Genomic DNA, 23134 nt, shown 5'->3' with positions numbered 1-23134 from the left:
GACAGGGATCTTAAAAGCCTCATGTTCTTTTCTTACTAGCTGCATTGCTTTCTGATGTATGGATATACGAAACTTACTTACAGAGAGCCTTGCTGATAAACTTGCTTTTTCAATTATTTGCTGTTACAATGCACATTTTGCAATGAAAAAATGCCTGTGCACATGTCATTTCAAAAATGGGCATAGAATAACATCCTAGACAAGGAATGATGAGGTGACAGGGAACACCTTCAAAATGTTATTGACTGTGGCCAGCACTCCCTTGGAGGCCTGTTCCATCAACCATCTTCAGGAGGACTCCTCCTGCCAGCACCATATCCAACAGTCGAATAAAAAGAGTATCTCCTTTCCGTTTTAATTTGCATTCCTCTGAGTGGAGATGAACGGTTCTATGAAGACCTACAAGACCTTCTAGAACTAACACCCAAAAAAGATGTCCTTTTCATTATAGGGGACTGGAATGCAAAAGTAGGAAGTCAAGAAACACCTAAAGGAACAGGCAAATCAGGCCTTGAAATATGGAGTGAAGCAGGGCAAAGGCTAATAGGGTTTTGCCAAGAGAACGCACTGGTCCTAGCAAACACCCTCTTCCAACAACACAAGAGAAGACTCTACACATGGACATCACCAGATGGTCAACGCTGAAATCAGACTGATTATATTCTTTGCAGCCAAAGATGGAGAAGCGCCATACACTCAGCAAAAACAAGACCGGGAGCTGACTGTGGCTCAGATCATGAACTCCTTATTGCCAAATTCAGACTTAAATTGAAGAAAGGAGGGAAAACCACTAGACCATTCAGGTATGACCTAAATCAAATCCCTTATGATTATACAGTGGAAGTGAGAAATAGATTTAAGGGACTAGATCTGATAGAGTGCCTGATGAACTATGGACGGAGGTTCCTGACATTGTACAGGAGACAGGCATCAAGACCATCCCCATGGAACAGAAATGCAAAAAAGCGAAATGGCTGTCTGGGGAGGCCTTACGAGTAGCTGTGAAAAGAGAGAAGTGAAAAGCAAAGGAGAAAAGGAAAGATATAAGCATCTGAATGCAGAGTTCCAAAGAATAGCAAGGAGAGATAAGAAAGCCTTCTTCAGCGATCAATGCAAAGAAATAGAGGAAAACGACAGAATGGGAAAGACTGGACATCTCTTCAAGAAAGTTAGACATACCAAGGGGACATTTCATGCAAAGATGGGCTCGATAAAGGACAGAAATGGTATGGACCTAACAGGAGCAGAAGATATTAAGAAGAGGTGGCAAGAATACACAGAAGAACTGTACAAAAAAGATCTTCATGACCCAGATAATCACGATGGTGTGATCACTCATCTAGAGTCAGACATCCTGGAATGTGAAATCAAGTGGGCCTGTGAAAGCATCACTACAAACTAAGCTAGTGGAGGTGATGGAATTCCAGTTGAGCTATTTCAAATCCTGAAAGATGATGCTGTGAAAGTGCTGCACTCAATATGCCAGCAAATGTGGAAAACTCAGCAGTGGCCACAGGACTGGAAAAGGCCAGTTTGCATTCCAGTCCCAAAGAAAGGCAATGCCAAAGAATGCTCAAACTACCGCACAATTGCACTCATCTCACACTCTAGTAAAGTAATGCTCAAAATTCTCCAAGCCAGGCTTCAGCAATATGTGAACCGTGAACTTCCAGATGTTCAAGCTGGTTTTAGAAAAGACAGAGGAACCAGAGATCAAATTGCCAACATCCACTGGATCATGGAAAAAGCAAGAGAGTTCCAGAAAAACATCTATTTCTGCTTTATTGACTATGCCAAAGCCTTTGACTGTGTGGATCACAATAAACTGTGGAAAATTCTGAAAGACATGGGAATACCAGACCACCTGACCTGCCTCTTGAGAAACCTGTATGTAGGTCAGGAAGCAACAGTTAGAACTGGACATGGAACAACAGACTGGTTCCAAATAGGCAAAGGAATATGTCAAGGCTATATATTGTCACCCTGCTTATTTAACTTATATGCAGAACATCATGAGAAACGCTGGGCTGGAGGAAGCATAAGCTGGAATCAAGATTGCCAGGAGAAATATCAGTAACCTCAGATTTGCAGATGATACCACCCTTATGGCACAGTGAAGAGAAACTAACAAGCCTCTTGATGAAAGTGAAAGAGGAGAGTGAAAAAGTTGGCTTAAAGCTCAACATTCAGAAAACTAAGATCATGGCATCTGGTCCCATCCCTTCATGGGAAATAGATGGTGAAACAGTGGAAACAGTGTTAGACTTAATTTTTCTGGGCTCCAAAATCACTGCAGATGGTGATTGCAGCCATGAAATTAAAAGACACTCCATGGAAGGAACATTATGACCAACTTAGACAGCACATTCAAAAGCAGAGACATTACTTTGCCAACAAAGATCTGTCTAGTCAAGACTATGGTTTTTCCAGTCGTCATGTATGGATGTGAAAGTTGGACTGTGAAGAAAGCTGAGCGCCGAAGAATTGATGCTTTTGAACTGTGGTGTTGGAGAAGACTCTTGAGAGTCCCTTGGACTGCAAGGAGATCCAACCGGTACATTCTAAAGGAGATCAGCCCTGGGTGTTCATTGGAAGGATTGATACTGAGGCTGAAACTCCAATACTTTGGCCACCTCATGCAAAGAGTTAACTCATCGGGAAAGACCCTGATGCTGGGAGGGATTGGGGGCAGGAGGAGAAGGGGAAGACAGAGGATGAGATGGCTAGATGGCATCACTGACTCGATGGACATGAGTTTGAGTGAACTCTGGGAGTTGGTGATGGACAGGGAGGACTTGTGTGCTGCAATTCATGGGGTCGCAAAGAGTCAGACACGACTGAGCGACTGAACTGAACTGCGAGAAACTGAACATTGTTTTATATTTTTAAGGGTTCCTTCCTCTTTTACTGGAAGCCCTGCAGTCAGTTCTGTATCTTTGGTTTCCTGAAGCTACACTGTCGTGTGAGTGTGGAGGTGCTGGCCTGTGAGTGAGCCCTTTCAGTCTGAAAACTTACATCCTTTGGTACTGGAAAATTCATTCCTTAGTTTCCAAATTATTTTCTTACATTTGTTGTCTGTGATATCACTTTGTTCCTCTTATCATCTGTCGACTTTCTTTGAAGTTTTTTATTTTACCTTCTTAGTTCTTTATTTACTTACAGAAGATTCTGTAGTGGTGGGTACGTTTTTACCTTTGTGGGTACCTTTGTTTAAACCACTGAGTGTATAGCACCAAGACTGAACCCAGATGTCAGCTGTGGACTCTGAGTGATATTGATGTCATTGTACGTTTATCACTTGTAATAAGCGTACCCTCTTCTGGGTCATGTTAATAGAGGAGAGGCATGGGGAGGCAGCGGGTTTAGGACAGTTCTTTATGCTTTTTTGCTCCATTTTGCTGTGAACCTAAAACTGATCTAAAAATTAAAATAGTTGAAAGGAAAAAAAATTTGGTAATGATGTTTTCAGTTTTGAGCTTATCTATTTTTCTCTTGTACTTTTTCTAATCATCCTGTTTTTTTCATCTCATGATTATGACATCATCTTGAACATCTCTGGGTGTATAGAGTAAAACTTTCTGAAGGCTCATCACTGTTCTTGAGTTTTCTAGCTCACTGGTGTTTTACTGCTGTTTATCTTAGTCTTGTAGGCTCCCAGAGGGGCTGTGCAAAGCTGACGAGGACCCCTGAGTAAGTGGGGCAGGCCTGACCATCAGTGTCGTGCTGGTTGGGTGGCAAGGAGCCAGCTGTTCACGTGGAGGAACCCCTCATCCAAGCAGCTGAAGGTCCTTGTTCCAGGGCACCAGTCTTCACAGTAACTCTTCTAGTTCTGTCTTATTTACTTAGTTTCTCCTAAGAACCTGACTCTCATCTCTTGTCTAGGAAGAGTTGGGATTAACACTTGGTTGCTAGTGTTCTGTGTTCAGGATGCAGACATGTGGAGAGTATCAGCTGATCGTGGAGGACTTCCAGTCAGTCCCTCTGTTTTCAGCAGTGCCTCAGTCCCATTCTGACCAGGCCAGGTGTCTCCCAGTCTGGAGCTTCCGGTGCTCTGACAGGTGGCCGGCCTCTCCACGCTGCAGGGCCCCTGCCCATCTCTGGGCGGCACTCTGTCTCTGCCCTCATGTAACTTCTCTTTGCTCTAGAAATCTCTCCTCCACTTTTCCTCTTCCTGTTCTCCTCTGGGTGGAGTGGTACCTTCATGGTCCCTGTGAAATATTAATGGGGTCTCAAGAAGAAGAGAGTCACACGTAGTCTGTTTGTGCTTTTGATCCAGAATATTTTGTTTCTTCAACCTGTGTTTTCCACTTGCATCTCCCCTGCCCTCTATCTTCAGATCCTTAATTTGCTTATAGTAATAATTGGTTTTGGCCTGGGCGGTTGGAGTTGCTGCCTTTTTATATCCATAGAGAGTGACGTAAACCCTTCCTATGGCTTCTGAGTTTCCTGTTACTATCACCACACTGTTCCTCCATACCCATTTGTTCTAAGTTCAAAGACCTGTGAATTGTCCCAGGACTTGTTCTGAAGAAGGATTTCTTTGGCCTTCTAGTTTATTCTCACTGTCCAGGGTTGATTCTTAACCCTTGTCAAGCACACTTTAGAAGAACAAAGTTTCAAGATAGTTGTTGACTGATAGGTTTGATGTCTCTGGATTCAGTTTTAATACATCTGTCCTAGGGAGGTACATGGTTGCTTCCTGAAGAGAACCTTAGTGATAAAGGACATGGATGGAATGTTTGCTACAATCATTTTTGGTTTTACTTTTAGTTTTCTTTTTTTTTTTTAGTTCTGTATTGTTTTCGGTGCTAAACCAAGAAGGATTGGCGTCAGGGTTTAAATTGGCTAAATATTTATAAATTACAGTGATGATTAAAATAGGAAAGGTTTTTTAAGGTTTAGATATCTTTAAAAGGCATTTGCAATAGTTCTTTATTAACCTGTTAATTTTAGTTGCTAAGGTTATATTTCACAAGGTATATGATGATTCAATGGTTAGTTTCCTTTTGTATTAAAGTGGTGAGAGTTGCAAAGATTCTGAAATAGACCAGTTATAATTACTTTTATTCAGGTAGTGAATATGAGAGTAAATATATAATCATCTGGTTTGTATGTGATGAGAAGGAGACTGTTCTATATGTTTTTTTACAAGACTCAATGGCAGTCATGATATTTCCATTTCTTTGAGCTTGTTCACAAAAATATAGAGCTAATTGTGGTTCTTTAAGAAAACATGGTCTATAAACAAGACTATGTCTTTTATTTTTGAAAAATAGGAGCAGATGTCTCAAGTATTAGATGCCATGTTTGAAAAATTGGTTAAAGAAGGGGAACATGTAATTGATCAAGGTGATGATGGCGACAACTTTTATGTAATTGATAGGTAAGTTTTGTGTAACTTTGCTCCTGAAATGTAATGAACCTTTTGTGAAAATCTTAATGTGTTATAAAGACTGACGGATTAACATACAATAATTGCTATTGCCTGTCTGCCCTTATTCCTATGTAACTGGGCCTATAAACCTGCTGTGAACTTGTATGATGAAACTGTGCTAGATCAAGGAAAGAGGTATAATGTATAGATGACTGTTGACTTTTGGTGAATCAATAAATCTCAGTCATTTACTGGGAGCCTCCTCATCTGTTAAGTTTACTTGAGGGCTAGTTACACCTGTCACAGAATTGGATACTCTTGTTAACATGAAAACAGCAGTGTGATACAGCATCTGGGATATTGAATCCATATAACTCAATCTGTTATTATGTTTTCTAAAAAGTTTCCTTTATTATTGCTTAATGAAGTGAAGCATGCTCATGGTTTAAAAAATTCAAATTCAGAGGGACCTAAGGTGAAAAGTTAGTCTCTCTTCCTACTGCTTTAGCATCATCTCATCAGCAGAGTGAGTAATTTGTGTGTCCTTCCAGAAATTGTTTATGCATTATTTTATTCGCCTGTTAAAAACTCTGCAGATAAATTATTTAAGGGAGAAGGTTTGTATTTATATTGAAAATACAATTTCAGAAAACTGAAGTTGTGTTTCACTTCATCAAAGAGTAGTAGGTTTTAAGCAAAACTTGGGTAACAACCCTAAAATGTTAAAGGAGAGCAGCCTGAGCTGAGCCTTCATTTCTCCACTTCTTTTAAGCAGTGAGGAAGCGTTTATGAGATGTTTGGAATCCTTAGCGTCTCCCGTTTGTGTAGAACATGGATCATCTCCCAGTCTTGACTTGCTGGGTTACACTGGCTTCTCTGGGCCCAGCTGTGTTCTACTCAGAGGCCTCACAGGAAGTCCCCTCAGCTGTCTGTGTCGGCTCTGTTCCCCGCTCTGGGCTGTGGGAGGTACCTTTCATGCATCAGCACCGCATGCTCTGTGAATCCTTCAGCCCCTCATCCCTTAGACCTTGGTGACCTGTAGGGGCTGCACTAGCCAGGGCTGGAGGGGGACTCCATGATTTAAGAATGGTCTCACGTGTAAATTGAAGTCACGATTCTTAGCAGCTTTCATCAATGAAACACCTCAGAAATTCACTGTTTATTGTATTGAATAGTAGGAGTATATGAGAACCCCAAATACCGTACAGGAATCACTTTGGTTTAGTTGGTATTTTGACTGTAAAACCTCCTTACATTAGTCCATAGTGCCTTCCCTTAAGTTCCTCATCACCCTTTTGACAGATGAAAATTCTCATGCACACAAGTGATGAGAGTCTGGAAGGTCACGCAAGTCAGTGCGGGCCGACCCAGCACCCAGGTCTCTTGGCGACTGTGTGTGTCTTTCTGTGACTCTGCACTGCCCGGGGCCTCATGTTCTCAGGGGGAGAAATCTGCAGGAAAAGCGGCATGTAGTGTTTTAGCCGATTTTTAGACTGCTGTGATTTTAACAGGACTGGTAGCTCACTGCACTTCTCATCAGCACATTTGTTGTATATTTTATCCTACTCAAAGTAGAAAAATGTAGAAAACAGTTTTAGTGCAAATGTATAAATAGAAAAATTAATCTGTACTTGAAAAATAACTGTCCATGAGACAAATTCTAGAAGGAATCCCTGAAACAGCCATTCTAGTCATGAATTATATTAAAAACCGGTAATTCTTAATTCATGAATATCTTTTGTCCAGTACCTCATGTGTTTGCTTTTGTTGTATCTTTACCATCTGTAATCCTTTCCTGACCGTAACAGCACTCCCTGTTTTGTCTTTGCCAGACTTTAGCCAATAGAATAAGGCCAAAGAATTTTCTCCTGTCTGACCTCACAGGTGTTTCAGCAAGCCGTGAAGCCATGTTCCCCGAACAGATACAGTACATGAAAAGACAGTCTTCCACAGAGAGAATGAAGTTAATAGAAATAAAGGATCAGGAGTGCAGTGACATGCAAACAGCATTTTATTTGCTAGAAAAAGGAACCCAATTAAGAGATAAGCACAAAAAATCTAGAAGACCGGGATTGGATATTTAGTCTGAATTTCTACCACCTTTAGATGGGCGGTCGGTCTAACATATAGGGCCAGGAGATATAAAGTGCCACAGAATAAATTTTGCAGGCTTTGCAGGCCATAAGGTCTGTGTTGCAACTACCCATGTCTGCTCTCGTGGCGCAGGTCAGCTGCAGAGTGCAGAAACAGCCAGCGTGTTTGTCTTTCCAGTGAAGCTTGATTTACAGCAGCAGGCAACCAGTCTTGGGCCCCAGCTTGCTGGCCCCCACCCTTTAGATCATAAAGGACCCTGTAGGTACTGTACAGTAATGGCTGACCAGACTGTTAGAGCTATCTGATCTCAGAAGTAATGCATGTTCGTTTTGGAAACAAAAGCTTTTCAGTTACATAGTGAACATCACTAGCCTCCATGATGCTTAAACTCAGAGCTCATTGAGGTCAGCAGATTCACATGCATGCCTTCAGATGGTTTTCTTTGCCTGTTCTCTTTGGCTGCAGTCAGTTATATTTTCATCCCTTATTTTTCTGTCTTACATGTGTGTTGTTTACCCTCATTTGCCCCAGCAGGCCCATGTACAGACTTTACCCTAGTCCCATTACTGGTCTCTTCCTCCTGCTGGTCTGGAATAGGCGGTGTCTTTGTCATATATTGATGCCCTTTTATTACTGTTTGTCATCAGAGAGGAAAGGAAAGTAAGAGCCCATCCCCAGCTGTCACCCTAGGGAATGTGCCCTCAGTCTCAGGGACGGCTCCTGTTATTTCCAGCACCTTTGGAAGGCTTCCAGTGCATACATCCAGCTTCCGCTGCTCCCAGGTGTAAAGACCTCTGCAAGGATGTAGCAGCTGGGAGCAGTGGCTTTTTTGGAGAAAACTGAATGGCTGTACCAGGGCAAAAGGGAACTTCCCACTGTTCATCCTTCTAGACATTTAAAATTTTAATCAAGTCAATGTGTTATGATGTCTGAGCAAGAAGACCAAGCAATAAGTAATTTTTAAAAAAAAAAAATGAGATTTTATTGCCAAAGGCTCATGTTTTGTTGTGATGAGACTTGATTTGAATTACTTTTACGTCTTCTTTTTCATGCATCCACCAGAGGAACATTTGATATTTACGTGAAATGCGATGGTGTTGGACGGTGTGTTGGCAACTATGACAATCGTGGGAGTTTTGGCGAACTGGCCTTAATGTATAACACACCCAGAGCAGCTACAATCACTGCTACCTCTCCTGGTGCTCTGTGGGGTTTGGTGAGTGAAGTATTTATTTGACCTGAATGTCATTTGTGAAAAATCATTATGCCAGCAGCCAGGTAGCTGCAGTATTTTAGTTTTAATAGGTAGATGGTTTGGGGATCACCATCGGTCATCAGAGAATTTATTAAGCAACCAACAGGTGCTCCTAAATGCTCCTCTTTTACCATTCTTAAAAACCAGCCAGTCACACAAATAAGCAGAGGCTTCAGTGCTGTTTTTTCTGGTAGGTTTCTGTGGTAGGTATAATATCTGTGGTTCGAAGCAGGGTCCCCTGCCTTGTAGCATCTCTATCAACTGGGAACTTGCTGGAAATGCCCGTTGAGGCCCCACTTACTGATTCAGGCCTGCTGACTCAGACACTGGCTATGGGACTCCACAATCTGTATTGGAGCAAGCCCATCGCATGAGTCTCATGCCTGCTTGAGATAACCACTGTAAACTGAGACTCTGTGTCGTATAAATTGATTGGTAACAACCCTGCATTGGCAAGCAACTGTGTAGAGAAAAAATACTCAGTGTCTGTGTTTCTCACGTGGATGCACGTCAGAGTTACTTAGAGGTGTTAAAAAAGAAATTCTCTTACCTAGGCTCCATTACAGACAAACTTATTCAACTCTCAGGGTTGGAACTCTCAGACCTGGGCTTTTAAAGTAAACTTCTTGAGGGAGGCTCAGAAGGGAGGGAATATATGTATAGTTATAGCTGATTCACGTTGTTGTACAACAGAAATTAACACAACATTATAAAGCAATTATACTCCAGTTTTTAAAAAATCCATCCAAAAAGAAAAATAAATTTCTTGATGCCTTTTCTATAAGGCTTAAAATTTGGTTTAAAGAATTGAGTGAGGGAAAGGAGGGACATTCTTTTCATAAATGATCTTAGGAGACCAAGTAGCAGATCCGAGTAAAGCTGATTCTGGACTCTGGTTAAGCTGGTGCTTAGGGATCACCTGGAAATCTAGTTAAAAAGCAGAATCTGACTTACGGGGTCTGGCATGAGGTCTGTGATTCTGCATTTCTCGTACACTCCCAGGAGGCACCAGGGGCTGCTGGGGCCCAGAACACACTTTAAGTAGCCTGATTAAAGGGACTGTTGATACTACTTATGTTTTCTTTTAAAATTGTTGATAACATCCCACCCTATGGTTCTGACATGAGTTTATTTGGTTATTTCTCTCAAATCCTTTTGTGGAAGGAAGCAAGGTTGAAGTAACAGGAAGTTTGTTAAAACCTCCTTTTCAAGAACTGTAGCCTCACAGAAGTTACGGGGTGGTTCAGTCACCACTCAGCCTTTGATTCCGCGGTGAATTCAGCCAATAAAAATCTCTCTTGATCAGAGAAACAAGACCTGTTGTGCATTTCTTCTTCTGAGACCCAGGCAGCTACTGTTGACTTCTTAAAAATGTCATGCGTCACTTTTTAAGTGGTGCAAGCAAAACTGGAATTGTTTCAGGTGGAAGGGAGCTTGTCCTCTGAAGTGTCTTAAGGATAATCAGAGATTGGAATACCTAAAGCCGGCAAAATAAACACTCAAAACCCGAGTAGACTTGGCCCTTAGGAAGTGTTTGCCTACTGTCACAAGGGTGGGTTGTGATCTGTTTCCTTAAAGAAGGTACCATTTAAAATGTAATCATCTTAAAAAATAAATAAATAAAAAATAAAATAAAATGTAATCATCTTGGTGGGGTTGCCAGGCAGGGTCAGATTGTCACAGGATAAGGAGGCCTCCTCATGCACATCCTTGGAACAAGGCCCCATACTTAGCCGGTTGGCCTTTTGAGTACTGATAGTTCTCAGCCCTGGAAGGAACCTTAAACTAGGGACAGAGGTCCAGCAATTTCCAGGTATATGTGATACTTATGTTCTCAGGAAAGGTGAAGGATTTTTCAGAGGTTTTTTTTTTTTTTTTTTTTTTACTAATCTGTACCTGTTTGAAGATATCTTGGAGGAAGGCATGGCAACTCACTCCAGTATTCTTGTCTGGAGAATCTCCACGGACAGACGAGCCTGGTGGGCTACAGTCCATGGGGTTGCAAAGAGTCAGACACGACTAACTGACTTAAGCACACACCCGTTTTAAGCTCTGTAGAAGTGAGCAGTTTGTGATGATCACCTTAGGGTATGTGTATAAGTGAAGTGGGTGTTTTTTTAAAATTATAGTCATTAACATAATTAATACTTCAAATCTGCTTTCTTAGCAGCTGGCCTAACTAGCCCCCTTTCAGACACAGTCAAATAGAAAAGGAATTTTGCTTTTGAGACCAACAGGTTGGAACTCTGCCATGTAAGTGCAGGTGCAAAGATAAGCAAATCTCAAGAGAAAAGTCCTTTGTAGAGTCCAACTTTGTAAATAAGTCTAGGTCACTGTTAGCCTTGGGGGATTAGCTGATCTACATGACCATGCTGGTGATTTAGAGAGGTGATGACTGAAATGACTGGGGTGAAAACATTTGAAATGGGACTTTCTGGATTTTATTGATATGTCGCAGTTAGTGTGAAGAGGCGGGCCACTAGTAGAAGATTTTTCTTGAGACACATAGCTTGTTGCTGTGGTTAATTTCTAAATTGCTAACCCATTTCTTGGCTTCTCTGTTTTGTAATAAACCTTGTTCATAAAATGGTGTTGGAGCTGCTTCCCAGACCTGTTTATATATCAGAGTCACTTGGGGAGCTTTCATGAAATGAAGATTATTATAGAGTGCTATTTGCAGAGATTTTCAATCATTAAAATCTGGGATCTTAGAAACCTTTTTGAAAAAAACACAACTGATTCCAATGCAGAGCCAGGCTTGCAAATTATTTCAATAATTTTATTTGTTATCTTGAAAATTTTTTCTTTTTTAAAAAATGATTGAGTGCAAGTCCAAATTACAGCCCTTATAAAATTGTAGTAGACTAAATTAGAGAACAGGATGTTTAATTTCCTAGATACTTACATCCACACTGGCATTTTTCTCTATCCTGTCGGTTCATTTAAATTCCTTAATATTTGTCCTAGTAATCTATTAATTAAAGAACATATCCCTGTTAATTTTATTTTGTATTAAAAGAGTATAGTTGTTGATCAGTGTATGCCAAACTAACATAATTCTGAGAGCTCATATAATGTTTTGTAGGAATTTTTAAAATGTAAAATTTGTAGGAAGACCATTTTTTGAGCCATTACCTACAAAGTTTTCCCTCGTTCCTCAATTCAGTGTTGGAACCTTGAGGTTAAGTAGTATAAACCTAGGAACATTTGAGGGCAATGAACATGATAAACACTGGAATCAAAGTCTACTCACGAAAGTTGTAGTTTCTCTGTGCAGTTTTAAAAAAGAAAACTGATATGTGGATGTGACATAAAATCCTAGAGTCAGTAATTTGTCAAGCTCTCTTTACATTGTAATTGCATGATTTAAAAACATTTTCTAATACTACTGGTTTCCATGTATTTTTTTTTTAACTGCAGCCCACAAGAAACATGAGGAAATGTCAAACCAGTGCATATGTGTGTGAGCTTTTGTGTATAACTGAAACATACATATAACAACACTTTACTAAAAGGGATGCACACCCAGATTTTCTGTTTTGTTTTTTAAATAAAAGGCTGGTCATGGGTGAAGGGGGTCAAAAGGTACAAACTTCCAGTTAAAAATACATCCTAGGGACGTAACGTACAGTATGGTGTCTACAGTTAATACTACTGTATTGTATAGTTGAAAGTTGCTATGAGAGTAGATGTTTAAAGTTCGCATCACAAGAAAAACAATTCTGTGACTATTTATGGTGACAGATGTTAACTACTTATTGTAGTGATCATTTCACAACAGATACAAATACTGAATCATCATGTCCTGCGCCTGAAACTAGTATGATGTATGCCAGTTATACCTCAAAAAGAAAAAAAGCTTACTTCACTCTGTATAATCGGCTCCAGTTTCATCCACCTCATTAGAGCTGATTCAAATGTATTCTTCTTAATGGCTGAGTAATACTCCATTGTGTATATGTACCACAGCTTTCTTATCCATTCATCTGCTGATGGACATCTAGGTATGGGGAGGGAAGTGGGATTGGGGTTCAGGATTGGGAACACGTGTACACACGTGGTGGATTCATGTTGATGTATAGCAAAACCAATACAATATTGTAAAGTAATTAGCCTCTAATTAAAATAAATTTAAATTTAAAAAAAAGCTCGCCACTTCCCACTGAATTTTAACACTCGAGGGCTGTTATCTATAACAGAAGAACTCAGTGCTAGTTTGGACTCATAAAAACTGAGTAGAATGTTGGTCGCCAGGGGCTGGGGGGCGTAATTATAAAAGAAATATGTTCTGAAGATCCAGTGTACCTGATTATAGTTAACAATACTGTCAATATATATTTGAAAGCTGCCAAGAGAATAAATCTTAAATGTCACCACAAAAAAAGAAATGACAATTATTTGTGGTACTAAGTAATTCTACTGTGGTAATAATTTTACAATATATAAGTATATCAAATCAACATGTTGTATACCTTTAAACAATATTACAAGTCAATTGTATCTCAAAAAGCTGAGGAGAAAAATAAAAAACAAGAAGCTGGTATTTCTTTAATAGTGCAACAGCGCCACCTGGTGGGTTAGCCCACTAGTTACATGTTGGTCAGATCTCTGTTCTTAATTAAAAGTAAACTGTTGCTTTCCTTCAAAAGCATGAAAATAACATTTTATATGGTTCTATGTTAATGCTTAAGGAAATAAAAATCTGAAATGAGTTGTATTAGAAGTATAATAATATTAATCTTTTATTTTGAAAATCTTCAATTATTGTTTCTTACAGGGAATAAATGAAACTATCTCTTCAAACTTTCTTTCCTCATAAAGTCTACCTTTTAATTGTCTTCATATTTGATATTCTGCCTTTAGGACAGGGTAACCTTCAGGAGGATAATTGTAAAAAATAATGCCAAAAAGAGAAAAATGTATGAAAGCTTTATCGAGTCACTGCCATTCCTTAAATCTTTGGAAGTAAGTATATGTTTCTGCTTTTATTTTACTTTTCTTTAAAAGCTTCTGTTTTGTTAGGAATGCTTAGCTTTGTAGAAGGTTTCTTTGAATAATAATCTATCCATATTTTCACTTAAAAAGATTACATTGTTTTAATAGCTTAGTATTTCTTTCACTGCCTGTAACTATCTATTTTGTTATTTACACATAATAGCCTCCTGAGAGCAGCTACAGCAGATTTATATGAGGTCTCTTTCTAAAAGCAGACTTAAACTAATCACATAAATGTAGGCAGTAGCCTTTACAGGAAGAGGCTATCTAAATACAGAATGTCCTCACTGGCCTCTCCTTCCTTATTCCTTTCCTCTTAAAATTGGCATCCCAAGGTGTCTCTTTCTTTTTTGCAGGCTGCACTTATTCCCGTGCTTACTTGTCAAGTCCCCTGGCTTTCAATGGCTATTATGTCGATGCCTCTTAAAATTGACATCACTGTGCAAGGCCCCACCCTGGAAGCCAGGCTTGTTTATCTGACTGCATATTTAGCATTTCCTCTGGGATATCTAAAAGATATCTCAAACGGACATGTGCCAAACATCCTTCCTTCTCTTCCCCACCTGAGTGATAGCAATACCATCCTTCCAGCCTCTTGGCCAGAATCCTTGAGGTTGACAGACCTACCTGCTGTCACGTCCCTGTGTTGGCTTGTCAGTATTCCCCTGGTAGACACTTGGGCCTCATTTCAGAATGCATATCGGGCAGCTCATCTTTTCCACCAGCAGATCTGTTTAAGTAAAAATAGGTCAGAGTTGGAAATTCAGATGCCTTCAGAGCTAGGCAAGTAACAAAGAAGAAAACCAAGCCAGGATGGGACTTTGGTAAACTGGAGAGCATGTGCTCCATCTTAGGAAATGGCTGTTAGTGCACCAGAGTTTATTTGTGACACAGGAAAATATAGGCTGAGTGTTGCTGACAGTTCTGATTTTTCAAGAGAAGCTGGAAATTCAAGTTTTTATGAAAAATTTGTTTAAAATGCTGGCAAGTAATTTATATAATGGGGCTTCCTTGATAGCTCAGCGAGTAAAGAATCTGCCTACAAATGCAGGAGACACAGGAGACATGGGTTCAATCCCTGGGTTGGGAAGATCCCCCTGGAGTAGGAAATGGCAACCCACTCGAGTATTCTTGCCTGGTAAAATCCATGGACAGAAGAGCCTTGTGTCCATGGAGTCACAAAGAGTTGGACACCACTGAGTGATTGTGCTTTTTATATTATTTAGGTTTATTAATATAAACACACACATAAACACACACATTGCTCAGTTTATTTGGCCTGTAGGCTACCATTTTTAAACCCATGAAATAGTTAAGATTTACCTGATTAGTTTGTTTCATACAGTTGTTCATCCGTTTCCAAGGGACTGATTCTAGGACCTTGGTGGATACCAAAGTCTGCAGATGCTCAAGTCCCTTACAGCAAACCCTCCGTGGCCCTGGGTTCCACATTTGTGGGTATGGAGGGGCAACTGTATATTTACTGGAAAGAATCTGTAGATAAGTGGACTGTGCACAGTTCAAACCCATATCGTTGAGAGGTCAACTGTATTATCTTTTTTCCTTTATAGGTTTCTGAACGCCTGAAAGTGGTAGATGTGATAGGCACCAAAGTATACAACGATGGAGAACAAATCATTGCTCAGGTATAATACTTTTTATGGAGCTCAGTTTGAGGTTATTTTCCAAAAGATTCTTATATATTCTAAGTCTTAATAACATTTTCATGTATCCATAATTAGTATGTAGTGATGGATTAATATAATTATTTCCTGCCAGATCTATTAAAAATGGCTTAATTTATAGCCATCAAGCTATCTGTTTTTTTTTTTAATTAAATCTTAAGGAATATATATTAAATCATCCAATGGATTTAGGCATAATTTTATGTTTGTACCAGACATGAAGGTCACATGTATATAGAGAATTAAGACGTCATTTGTATGAGGGGGAAAAAAACTAGTAATCGTTCCATAAGATTTATTAATAAGGACCCAGAAGATGCATTGGAAGGTGTAAAGTTCTGCACAATCGGTTCATTGGTGAAACCCCCTCCTGGTGAAATTAACCAAGAAGGGGACATGTTGCGCCATGTACTTCCCTGGCTGCCAGGCACTGAGGGGGCCAGCGTGCTCTTGAACCCATAATGCTTTTCTCAAATCCCATTTAGAACCTGAAGCAATACACACACATATTGGTTAGAACAGACCTACCCAGAAGTAGGATTTATAGAGACGGTTAGAGTTTACAGGTAAAAGCATATCGATGATACTACTGACTTGCTAGTTATAGTATGAAGCATTGACTGCATGCTTTAAACAGGTTTTTTAGGGACTTCCCTGGTAGTTCAGTAGTTAGACTTCACCTTCCAAAGCTAGGGGTGCGGGTTCAATCCCTGGTTGGGGAGCTAAGATCCCACATGCCTCATGGCCAAAAACCCAAAACATTAAAAAAAAAAAAAAAAACCCAGAAGCAGTTTATAGCAAATTGAATTTGTAACATATTCAATAAAGACTTAAAAAAAACAGGTTTTTAACAAATTGGGTAATTTTCTTATCAATATTATACTATATTGTAATATTTATCTAAAATATTGTCTCTTTTCATACATGTGAAACAAGAGGCAAGGTCTGGGAGGCTGAGAAAAGAATTAGTTTAGAAGGCAGATAAACAGGTAAATCAGTCAGTCTTCCCCCACTGCCACCCCGTCTGTCAGATTAGAGAACAGGGCTGAGATTCCACGATACAAACCGAAGATCTGCAAAGCATAGAGTGCTTTTGAAATGACTTTTCCCAATTATTTTGAAATAATTATAGATTCACATCATGCTGCAAAAAAAAAAGGTCCCATGTGCTCTTGACCCAGTCTCTCCCAGTGCATTTTGTATCACTAGTGCAACATCAAAACTAGCAAACTGACATCGACACAACCAACAGAACTTAACTCATTAGTTTTACATGCAATTTGAGCATGTTTTAAAAATGAAATTACATGGCAGTTGATAGACCTTTTATGATATAAGACACTTGAATATTTCGCATGAAGCTCTTATAGAAAGCCTGATAAAAAAGGTAAGAGAAAAGACATATGTATACTGAGAGTTTATTAAAGGTATCTTTAGATAGTTGTCTTTTAAGCGTTTATAAACATACATGTCTGCACTATAGTATAATGGAGACTTTGCATTCCTTATGATGTATTATAATCTGATACTGTATTTCTTGAATTGTAGTAAAGAGTTTTGAAATACCTGAGTTTCTCCAGAATCACTTTGAGAGGCTTAGGAAAGTCAATGTCATCTTTCGTATTACATTACTTAATTCATAAGGCATCATTGGAAGTCAAGGAAGTTTGTTCAAAAAAGAAAACAGGAAAACGCAGCTATGTAGTTCGAAATGGCAACACTTTCTTTGAGAAGTCTTTCTGGGCCTTGAGGTGGGCTTTCAGTAACCCAGCATCTAAACTTCGGTCCCCAGCCACCTGCAGGACAGGCATCAGGGCCCACACGTACGGCTTAGTATGCCTGCTTTCTCCACTTGCGGAGCTGCTAGATGATCTGGGGTTGCCACACTCTGGCTTCGTAGGTTAGGAACGACCCAGCGTGGCACATTTCAGCATAGGAGCAGCCGACAGAGGCGACGCTGCTGGGAAACAGTGCTTACATCTCTGACCATGTCTGCTTTATCCAGGCTGCAGTTTGAGTGAAATCCTTACCTTGGTGTTGGTTGCTGTATTTTCTTGCTAGTTTTAGCAGAAATGCTGTAGTAGACAGTATATCATTTCAGATGATTTTACAAATGAAATTGTTACACTATAATTGTTGATCATAACATCTCAACTTAGGAGGGGCCATAACCTGTTCTGTGGGGTTTCAGCTTTTGGGAGATGATCTGTAAACTGGCATGGGATTGATTTCAGAGGTGTGGTGGGCAGCAGGATTGCTGTCAACTGAAGTTGCATTTTTCACCCTCTGTTTTTTGTTCTATTCTGACAGGGAGACTTGGCTGATTCTTTTTTCATTGTAGAATCTGGAGAAGTGAAAATTACTATGAAAAGGAAGGTAAGTCCTAAAAATCCATGAAATATTAGCAAGTAACATAATAGACTTCTTTTTTTTCCTGACTAAGCTTCATTCTGTTTTTCTTAAGCTGAGTGAACGCTAACACTTTCCATCACCTTGTCAGGGTAAGTCAGAGGTGGAGGAGAACGGTGCAGTTGAAATCGCTCGGTGCTCTCGAGGGCAGTACTTCGGCGAATTGGCTCTGGTAACAAACAAGCCCCGAGCAGCTTCCGCACACGCCATCGGGACCGTCAAATGTTTAGGTAGGACTCACGGCCCAGGACACACTTGCCCCCGTTGAAATCCTTCTGTGTGCATTGTACGTATTCAGCATCACACTGATTATTTTACTGGTTTCACAGGTTTTATGGTCCCAACAAAATACAAGATTAGGATTCATTGCATAGTCAAGTCAATTTGTAGAAGTCAACTTCTTAGAAAATTTTCACACACATATATTGTTCTTTTTTATAGGCATGAAATAACATTTTAGTATGTCGTTAAGAATTCTGAGTACCAAGCTTTACATCTAATTTTTCAAATGAATGACATGCACTATGTTCCATTTCTGCTAAAAAAAAAAAAAAAACCTCAAACAGCACTTTTATAAGATATACTGTTCTGCAGGGGAAGCTGAAATGTCTGTAGGAATACTTACTCATCTAGGATTAGGAAACAAAAGTTCAAGTTTGTCATAGCGCAATAAAAATCTTGTTCAGCTGTTTATTACTTCTGTGTACCACACAGAAATGCCATGAACAGAAGTGCCATCTTCAGCTCGAAGACATCTGTATACAGCAGAGATTTTATATGTGAGAAAAAACTTATTTTAGTAATGAAAAATCTAACTCAGGAGATATTAATACAGGTGACATTTTCTTTAAGAAAACTAGTCAATACTCTGTAATGACCTGTATGGGAAAAGAATCTAAAAAAAGTGGATATATGTGTATGTATAAACTGATTCACTTTGCTGTACAGCAGAAAGTAATAAACATTGTAAATCAACTATACACCAATAAAAATTAATTTTAAAAAGTAATTAGCTACTCCGTACTCTTCATCCACAGTTCAGTAGAATAAATTTAGCTTCAGTGTTAAGATTTGCAAGTATCCCCAGAATTTTCTTAGAGAAGTTGTTTTTTAAATGGTTTTAAATAAGTATATTACTCTAGTGTTACACTTGGATGAAAAAGAAAAATTTAGAAGCTGACAGGTAATTTCTCTGAGTAGAGGTGTTAGACAGTAGAGAGTAAAGATGATGTGAGTGAAATCCCATTACTTTTTTTCTATAATAAAGTGTATCGCTCGCTCAGTCATGTCCGACTCTTTGCAACCCGTGGACTATAGCCCACCAAGCTCCTCCGTCCATGGGATTCTCCAGGCAAGAATACTGGAGTGGGTTGCCATTTTCTTCTCCAATAAAATGTATAGTCACATTAAATTTGAGAAATACAGAAAGGTAGGAAAAACTAAGAGTTACCCAGTACCACCACCACCCAGCAATTTCTACATCCTATTATAATTTCTTATCCTTTTTTATTTGTATGTTTCCAGTTTTAAATCAGTTTTGTAAACTGCTTCTTTCATTCATTATAGTTTAGGCATTTTCTCATGTTTATTACATCAGATATTAACATTGGTTAAATACACACTGAATTATTTACTCACTTCCAACTGTCACATAATTTTTGAGTTTTGGCTCCTTTGCGCTGTGGGGGAGAGCTTTTCTGTGGGGGTGTATGCATATACTACTTTTTCACATAATAGGATTTTTCCTGAGAAATGCTTTTTGGAAGTGGGTTTTCTTTTTATGGTTTTTGATACCTATTGCCAGATCACTTGTATTTGCACTTATTTACATGCTGCCAGCAGTGCAAGAATTTCCATTCACTCTATTGTAAACACTGCCTTTTTTAGTTCTGTAAATTTAAGAAACAAACAAAAAAAAGAATTTTAATTTAATGATAGCATGATCATATTTTCATATAAATTCAGTTTTTAAAAATGCTCGAGACAAGCCATCTAAGCAACATAGAGCATATACTTACAGAAGCGGACAAAATCATTACTTGGGCTACCATTTTGAATTGACTAGACCCTAGTATAAAAAATTATAAAAGGCAACATTTGGTCTTCACAACATTGCATTGTAAGCCCTGAGGAGGGAAAACAAGATCGAAAACACTACCTTGCACCCCTGAGTTCATACCGCTATAGTGGTGACATAAAAATGTATTTGTTTTTTAAAATTCTAAGGTCTTGCCATAACAATCCCTCATTCTTTCAACCTGGATCAGGAACTTCCAATACAATGTCATATGGCCACGGGCCACTGGCTGCTTCCTTTTTGAAGTGGAATGTTTTTATCTTTATGCCTTTTTCTTGTATCTGTTATTTATGCAAAAATGCCATTGCATCACTGACATATGTGAAATAGGTACCATAAGTGACTTAGAAATTCCAGATTTGTAAAGAATGTTATTTTTCTTTTATTCTCCACTCTTCTTAGCCATGGATGTGCAAGCGTTTGAAAGGCTTTTGGGACCTTGCATGGAAATCATGAAAAGGAACATCGCTACCTATGAAGAGCAATTAGTCGCCCTGTTTGGAACGAACATGGATATTGTTGAACCCACTGCATGAAGCAAAAGTATTGGAGCAAGACCTCTAGTGACAAAATTACACAGTAGTGGTTAGTCCACTGAGAATGTGTTTGTGTAGATGCCAAGCATTTTCTGTGATTTCAGGTTTTTTCCTTTTTTTACATTTACAATGTATCAGTAAACAGAATAGATATTTAATAGTCAATAGGCTTTAACATCACTTTCTAAAAAGAGTAGATCAAAAAAAATCAACATACTTGATAAAATGACTTTCTATTCCACAAAATTATGATTTGACTGAAGATTCAGATGATTGTAATATATTGAAAGTATCTGTTTAAGAAGATAATTAAAGGATGTTGTCATAGGCAATGTGTATTCATTTTGACTTATTCAGATTGATATGTTATGACTACACCCATGTAAAAGGGAACTTGGCAGTGAATCATGCTATACAGCATGGCATCACATTCTTTTTACAACTCACTATATATAGTAAGTACAATTTAACCATTTTTGTTTTAAAGTTTTTCTGGCTTGATAAGTTATGTGCTGGCCTTGGCCTATTGGTGAAATGGTATAAAACATCTTATGCAATTTTAAAATCTTTTATATTTTTGCAATAAAATACCTTTTGATTTCTTGGGTGTAATGTCAGTAGCCTACATATTCTAGTGGTTTTAAGGACAGGCAGTTTAGTCATTACAACAACAGGAAAGCGTCTTTAGATGAAAGGTCATTATTTTCCTCATAAAGCATCTATCTATGCTTCCTTTTTTCATTTTTGCAGTTCTCTGTATTTGTTATCTTTAAAAATTTGTTTGACATTTAATGTCACAAATATTTTTAAATGCTCTTTAAACTTAATTGTTGTCTTCTAAAAGCCTAAGATCTTATTATAAATGCTAAAAAAAAAAAATGTCTCCTATACCAAAAATATTTGGGGTCCTTATCAACATGCCCATAGATATTTCTTTGTTCTTCACTAGACATGTGTAATAAAATCCTTGTAGACATCTGCTCCCATGGGTTTCCTCCAAAGTGGGAGAAATAAATTCTTGTAAGTAAAACATATATAAGGATAAAAGGAATTTCTGCCCATTCCAAGTATTCCATTAGGCCCCTCTACTTGCTTTAATATAGACTCTCAACTGCATTCACTTCATTCTGCAAATGCAGAATGAACTCAGCTGAATAGATTTTTGTTGATAATTGATAATGCTTATTATCCTGCTACACAGAATGAATTAATTAGATTCCACCAAAGCAGTATACTCTTACATGAGTTCTAGGACTATGTGACCCCAGTGTCTAGAGACATTAATTCTAACCAGTTGTTCCCTTTTAAATCAGTGGTTTCATTTTGGGAAATATGTTTCAAAGAAATATATACATGGGTAAAAAAATTCTGTGGCTAGTGTGGTCTTATTAGAGAATGTTTCTGGTCTTGCTTGTATAATGAAAATGTGGTAAAGATACGTGAATTGGATAATGTATATATAAGAAGTATGTAAAATATACCTTCAGCCACATTTTAGGACAGTTTTAACTACTTTGCAAACTTTCCCACGGGAAGAGAGCTTACTGCGTGCAGACTTGTTTTCTATAATATTTCAGATTTTAAAAGTCATGTCTACCGAACAAGAAAAAAAACACAAAGAACCACAAATTCTTGGTTTATCATTCTGTATTTTCAACTTCCTTCACTTTTTCAAGTTACCTATTTTGTTGCATAAGCTAATTGTTAACTACAAATGCCTGTTTAATAAAGAACTCTGACCAAGGCTGTAAATGCCAGTTACATTATTTTCAGTATTGTTGGTTATATTTAAAATTTCCTTATAATAAAGCACAGTTTTATAATAAAATGTTATTACTGAGGTGTTTTTTTTCTTTCTTGTTCTTTACTGTGACTTCCATAGTGCATATTATACTATGTGAAATGCGTGACAGAGGTGCGGCATGTGTGAAAAGAAAAGTAAGATCTGGGCATCTTGCAGCAAGAAAGTGTGGTTCTGTAGGACAAGAGGTTTTTAAAAATCTTAGCTATCAGTTATATGTGATACAGATAGTTGTGATATGTTGCAGACTCATTCAGCCATTTAGAATAACCAAGTCTGGCTGGCTAACTAGGGAATGTATGTGTTAAAGTAGTTAAAACACCACAAGCTTGAGTTGTGGATGCCACTGTTTAATCACTAGCCAAGAGTCTTTCTGTTTGGAAATTCTCTGTCGATGTTTCATGCAAGCATGCATCATGTATGACTAAGAATTCTGGGAGGACTCCCAATTTTAATACAAAGGTGCTTTTCTTTGTTTTCTATGTGTATGTGTGTGTGTCCTGTTGGTACAAACTAGGGCTCGGTGTGTATAAACGTAAAACACTGCCTGGGACGTATGCTCTGTGAATGTGTTTGGTTTATTCTTACAAACCTGGCGAGCAGACTCTTTAAAATGCTTTATAATTCTGCAAGTAAAACATGCAGCACGAAGCAAGGAACTTGGGATTTTACTGGAATATGTAGGATTAAGTGCTGAGTCCTTTTTCTTTCTAAAGCATCTTTAAAATATGGATATAATTTTTCCTAACTTTGTTCAAGAAGTGTTACATTTCTAACAAGGACTAGATGGCTTTTGGCATTCTTAAAGAACATTAGTAATGTGTAAGCCTAGAGTGCTACGTAACACATCTGGATGAGCTGTACTATCCAGCTTAAACAACTGGAAAGGAGAGTCTCAAATCTAAATA

General features: G+C 38.5%; 1 protein-coding gene across 1 annotated transcript in view; it reads left to right on the top strand.

Moving 5' to 3' along the window:
• Positions 1–22254, top strand: part of PRKAR2B (protein kinase cAMP-dependent type II regulatory subunit beta) — a 110134-nt gene extending 87880 nt beyond the window's left edge. The window contains exons 5-11 of the mRNA XM_018047230.1: positions 5277–5383; positions 8531–8684; positions 13587–13688; positions 15290–15364; positions 17714–17779; positions 17904–18042; positions 20292–22254. Of these exons, the coding sequence (XP_017902719.1) occupies positions 5277–5383; positions 8531–8684; positions 13587–13688; positions 15290–15364; positions 17714–17779; positions 17904–18042; positions 20292–20425 (777 nt within the window). The 3' untranslated portion in view covers positions 20426–22254. The remainder of the gene's footprint in view (positions 1–5276; positions 5384–8530; positions 8685–13586; positions 13689–15289; positions 15365–17713; positions 17780–17903; positions 18043–20291) is intronic.

Source organism: Capra hircus, chromosome 4, assembly GCF_001704415.2.
Source record: "Capra hircus breed San Clemente chromosome 4, ASM170441v1, whole genome shotgun sequence".
In the NCBI taxonomy this organism is placed as follows: Eukaryota; Metazoa; Chordata; class Mammalia; order Artiodactyla; family Bovidae; genus Capra; species Capra hircus.
This window is presented reverse-complemented; position numbering and strand designations above follow the sequence as displayed.